Consider the following 6,000-nt stretch of genomic DNA (forward strand, 5'->3'; position numbering starts at 1 on the left):
GCCGCAAGCCTTAATCAGCTTACAAAGCAACATGTAATGTATAATCATTTATCGTCATCTGCACATATCAGTATTCAATCTATTTAAAGTGCAATAATTTCACCACAATCTTATTTCCAAACTACCCTAAAAAAGGTTGTAAATGTAAACCAAAAATTATACTTCCCACCAACATTAAAATCTGAAAATTTCCAAAATTCAAAATTTGTTGAAAAAAGAGATACTTAGCCAATGCCTCATAAGGTATCACATTAGCGCTTTCCCGACACGAATCATGTTTCGGTTGCCGAGAGCAACCTTCTTCAGGGGATATCACTCAACAATGTTTTACATGAAGCGGCCAACTTTCTTCAATCTCTCCTAAGAACAAACACAACACATTAAAGATTAAAAAGTGCACTCATATTCAGTTATACAAACCCACAGACATCCAATTTAAACTAAATCGAGATCACAAGATCGGTTAGCATCTGAAAATATTACTTGTGTACTTCCATATTCATCACAGATATACTCTGTTCAGAACATCATCAAGAAATATTGGCATGTGTTAAGTCTACATGCAGAGTTGCAGCAAGTCCCTCGCTTTGCATTTAAGCGCAATAAAAATTTAAGAGATTTGATGGTATGTTCTGACATTTCTGATGAATTTTCAAGTACTGCAGTTGTCAGTGGAGAATCTAAGGGTCATTTTCCTTGCAACAAGTGTAGTGTTTGTAATCAATCGTTCTCAGGAGAGTTTCTCCCTTTTTTTGCAAACGGCAAATTCAAATTCAAAGCATACACAGATTGCCAATCGAAAGGAGTAGTTTATGGGTTGTGGTGCCAGTGCCCTTTATTATACATCGGCAAAACCAAACGTAATTTAAAAACTCGCATGATTGAGCACAAAAGTGCTATTGCAAGACAACGTGTAGAAGCGCCTGTAGTGCAACACTGTTTAGAACATGGACACTTGTTTGACTCATTACGTTTTGCGGTTATTGAACAGCTGACACCTAGCACTAGAGGGGGAGATTTTGACAACTATCTCCTGCGAAGGGAGCAAAAATGGATTTATTATTTTGATACCGTCGCCCCCAAGGGATTGAACAAAGAGATTGACTGGTTTGTGTTTTAATTTTACTTGATTGTAAAGACACGTCATGTTTTGATGCAAATGGGTAATCTAAGAGTTTTTTTGGGAAGCGTTCTTTTTCCTCCGATTACGGAATTTGTAGCCTTTAGTAAATAGGGATTCCCCTCTTGATTATGGGATTTGTAGTTTTGTCAGCGTTTGTAGTTTCGTTAGCGTTGGTTTCCGGTGACGTATAAGGTATTTGCAGGATTTAAAAGGATGTAGTATCGAGAGTGAGTCAGAGACGCCGCGGCGCCATTTTTGAAAACATCAGCTGAGACATAGTTTGTCCGGGTAAGTTTTTCTTTTTGAGACACAGGTTAGGCATGGATTAATCTCGATTTAGTTTAAATTGGATGTCTGTGGGTTTGTATAACTGAATATGAGTGCACTTTTTAATCTTTAATGTGTTGTGTTTGTTCTTAGGAGAGATTGAAGAAAGTTGGCCGCTTCATGTAAAACATTGTTGAGTGATATCCCCTGAAGAAGGTTGCTCTCGGCAACCGAAACATGATTCGTGTCGGGAAAGCGCTAATGTGATACCTTATGAGGCATTGGCTAAGTATCTCTTTTTTCAACAAATTTTGAATTTTGGAAATTTTCAGATTTTAATGTTGGTGGGAAGTATAATTTTTGGTTTACATTTACAACCTTTTTTAGGGTAGTTTGGAAATAAGATTGTGGTGAAATTATTGCACTTTAAATAGATTGAATACTGATATGTGCAGATGACGATAAATGATTATACATTACATGTTGCTTTGTAAGCTGATTAAGGCTTGCGGCCCATTGAGAGGCGAGAGGCCGCAGATTGAAACTTCTAAGCACAGATTTATATGATATTGTCATTTGCCTATGATTCAGTTAAAGGTGTGAATTGGACGATTGATCCTTTTCCCTCTCTTGCTTTGGTTGTTGATAATATTGGAGAGGTGTGCTGCTTCTTTGTTTGCTGATTATTTATCGATTATCTTGAGGCATTTTTAATATTTAATATGGCATCCAATTGGCAGGATGTATTTAGCTTCTCACATGTGCACCTACAAGAAGTTTTACAGACCCCTGCGTTCTTTACAATTCCGGTTGAGGACATACCACAAGGAGAGACATGGACACAGATTCTCAACTTAAAAAAACGATTGGTCCGCACTGAAATGCATGGACAGACATTGATCGAATATTGTCGGGTTCAGAGGATACCGCGTGGTTTAAGAATTAAAAAAGAACCTTTACTATATACTGAAGACTCAGCTTTTTTACACAAGTGGAATAACATTCTAAACAAATGTTCGTTAGATTTGATGTTGGCTATCATCGAGCAAGCCAAGATTACTGGTGATGTTATTAAAACAGAGATCTCTCAATTATTGGAGGCCAACAAGATCAATATGGCCATTCAAGAGTTTACTAACAAGGTCACTGAGATTGATCAATCTATTGATACATTTATGACTCAGATTAAAACAAACCAAATTGGATAAATTTATCCGTGATGAAAAAGACTATTCTAAAGGATTTGTCTATTTTTGGATGCGGCCAAACTACAAGAGGGATAGAAATTCTAACGCAAAAACTTTTGATAATTCCAGTTCATCCTCATCGGATTCTTCAGGTGAAGAAGTGTCTAATTCCAACATGAATAACAAAACTAGGAATAGACGTGTGAGATTTCAAGATTCAAAAAACTTCAATCCTGGACACCGAAGCAACAAAGCCAACATCAATGTGACATCAAATCGGCCGGTCACCCGGTCTCAACAGGATCGGGATTAGATGAAACTATTGTGGTGAATTTATCTTCTATAAGTTTGTCCAATTCTCAAATTTCATTATTGGAAAAGGGGTTGTCTTTTGTGCCTACTGCGAATCTGGATTTTTTTGAGATTGAGACTTATGTACACAAGTTCATTAGACGCCTCTGGTTACGGGTTTATTTTTCTACCATTATGGAATCTAATATAGACACTTCGGTAGTGGTGCCTAAATCGAGGTGGTGTCCACCGGGTCCTATGGATCCTTCAATTGCCACTTTTCGAGATCTTGTCATTAAAGATTTACATAATCTTAGGAGATTTATGCGGGATGACAAGTCGCCTAATCTAACCAGGGATGAGCGTCAAGCGATCAAAGATCTGAGAAATAACGATTCCATTCTGATTAAATCTGCCGATAAAGGCGGGGCAACAGTGGTTATGAATGTCATAGATTATCGTGAGGAGGCTATTCGCCAGTTGGGGGATTCTGAATATTATTCCAAATTACCTGCGGATCCTACGGCTGCAATTAAATTGGAGATTGATTCTCTTATAGAATTGGGTGCTCGTAAATGTTGGTTAACTTTGAAAGAGCGGAGATTTTTGACAGTGGACTTTCCGAAGATGCCGGTATTATACCTATTGCCCAAAATTCACAAACAACTTGTAAAACCTCCGGGTAGACCGATTGTTTCATCAAGGGGCTCATTGCTTGAGCCCTTATCGATTTTTGTGGACAAGTTTCTTGCACCTTTGGTGAAACAGGTGCCCTCATATGTCCGTGATTCATCGGATCTGATGATACAATTGGATATGCACACACGTTCTTTATTTCCAAACTCAGGGTTGGCATTAGCCACGATAGATGTGGTGTCTCTTTATACCAGCATTCCGCAGGAAGAGGCATCGGGCATAGTGAGATTGAAATTGAATGAAGTAATCTCAAGGACTCCATCACCGTTCATTTCAGCGTTAGCTGATATTTCTTTGAAGAATAATTCTTTAAATTTGGTGATGATTATTTCTTACAACGTAGAGGGGGTCGCTATGGGAGCTGCGATGGCTCCAGACATCGCCAACCTATATATGGGGGATTTTGAAAAGAGATTTTTATCGGCAAATCCTTTCGTCGGCCAGGTAAAATTCTGGCGACGATATATTGATGATATACTGGTGGTATGGGAGGGTGATGAGGACATGTTTGAATCCTTTATGGGATGGTTAAATCAGTGTGATAGAAATATTAAATTTACTTATACGTTTGACAAATCCTGTATTGCCTATTTGGACATTTCCATTTCTTTACATGTTACTGGTTTTACTTTCTCTTTACATCGTAAATCCACTGATAAGAATACTTTACTCCGATTCGAAAGTTGCCATCCATATCATTTGAAATCTAATATTCCCTATGGCCAATTTTTGCGTCTTAGAAGATTGTGTTCTGATTTGTCAGATTATAAACTACAAGCTAAGCAATTGAAGTTTAATTTCCTACAGAGAGGTTATCCCCAAAACAATTATCAATAAGGCTTACAAACGGGCTAGGTGGGTAAACCGTGATCTGTTGTTTTTGCAATCACAAGATCGGTTAGCATCTGAAAATATTACTTGTGTACTTCCATATTCATCACAGATATACTCTGTTCAGAAATCATCAAGAAATATTGGCATGTGTTAAGTCTACATGCAGAGTTGCAGCAAGTCCCTCGCTTTGCATTTAAGCGCAATAAAAATTTAAGAGATTTGATGGTATGTTCTGACATTTCTGATGAATTTTCAAGTACTGCAGTTGTCAGTGGAGAATCTAAGGGTCATTTTCCTTGCAACAAGTGTAGTGTTTGTAATCAATCGTTCTCAGGAGAGTTCTCCCTTTTTTTGCAAACGGCAAATTCAAATTCAAAGCATACACAGATTGCCAATCGAAGGAGTAGTTTATGGGTTGTTGGTGCCAGTGCCCTTTATTATACATCGGCAAAACCAAACGTAATTTAAAAACTCGCATGATTGAGCACAAAAGTGCTATTGCAAGACAACGTGTAGAAGCGCCTGTAGTGCAACACTGTTTAGAAACATGGACACTTGTTGACCTCATTACGTTTTGCGGTTATTGAACAGCTGACACCTAGCACTAGAGGGGGAGATTTTGACAACTATCCCCTGCGAATGGGAGCAAAAATGGATTTATTATTTTGATACCGTCGCCCCCAGGGATTGAACAAAGAGATTGACTGGTTGTGTTTTAATTTTACTTGATTGTAAAGACACGTCATGTTTTGATGCAAATGGGTAATCTAAGAGTTTTTTTGGGAAGCGTTGTTTTTCCTCCGATTACGGAAATTTGTAGCCTTTAGTAAATAGGGATTCCCCTCTTGATTATGGGATTTGTAGTTTTGTCAGCGTTTGTAGTTTCGTTATCGTTGGTTTCCGGTGACGTATAAGGTATTTGCAGGATTTAAAAGGATGTAGTATCGAGAGTGAGTCAGAGACGCCGCGGCGCCATTTTTGAAAACATCAGCTGAGACATAGTTGTCGGGTAAGTTTTTCTTTTTGAGACACAGGTTGTAGGCATGGATTAATCTCGATTTAGTTTAAATTGGATGTCTGTGGGTTTGTATACTGAATATGAGTGCACTTTTTAATCTTTAATGTGTTGTGTTTGTTCTTAGGAGAGATTTGAAGAAAGTTGGCCGCTTCATGTAAACACATTGTTGAGTGATATCCCCTGAAGAAGGTTGCTCTCGGCAACCGAAACATGATTCGTGTCGGGAGAAAGCGCTAATGTGATACCTTATGAGGCCATTGGCTAAGTATCTCTTTTTCAACAAATTTTGAATTTTGGAAATTTTTCAGATTTTAATGTTGGTGGGAAGTATAATTTTTGGTTTACATTTACAACCTTTTTTAGGGTAGTTTGGAAATAAGATTGTGGTGAAATTATTGCACTTTAATAGATTGAATACTATATGTGCAGATTGACGATAAATGATTATACATTACATGTTGCTTTGTAAGCTGATTAAGGCTTGCGGCCCATTGAGAGGCGAGAGGCCGCAGATTGAAACTTCTAAGCACAGATTTATATGATATTGTCATTTGCTATGATTCAGTTAAAGGTGTGAATTGGAC

The 6,000-nt window shown here is 37.9% G+C and overlaps 1 protein-coding gene across 1 annotated transcript in view; it reads left to right on the forward strand.

Annotated features, from left to right (window-relative positions):
* Positions 1-3,063: 3,063 nt before the first annotated feature.
* LOC115089425 (solute carrier family 26 member 6-like) overlaps positions 3,064-6,000 on the forward strand; it is a 79,494-nt gene continuing 76,557 nt past the window's right edge. Inside the window, exons 1-2 of the mRNA XM_029597518.1 lie at positions 3,064-4,008; positions 5,541-5,556. Of these exons, the coding sequence (XP_029453378.1) occupies positions 3,064-4,008; positions 5,541-5,556 (961 nt within the window). The remainder of the gene's footprint in view (positions 4,009-5,540; positions 5,557-6,000) is intronic.

Source organism: Rhinatrema bivittatum, chromosome 4, assembly GCF_901001135.1.
Source record: "Rhinatrema bivittatum chromosome 4, aRhiBiv1.1, whole genome shotgun sequence".
Classification (NCBI taxonomy): domain Eukaryota; kingdom Metazoa; phylum Chordata; class Amphibia; order Gymnophiona; family Rhinatrematidae; genus Rhinatrema; species Rhinatrema bivittatum.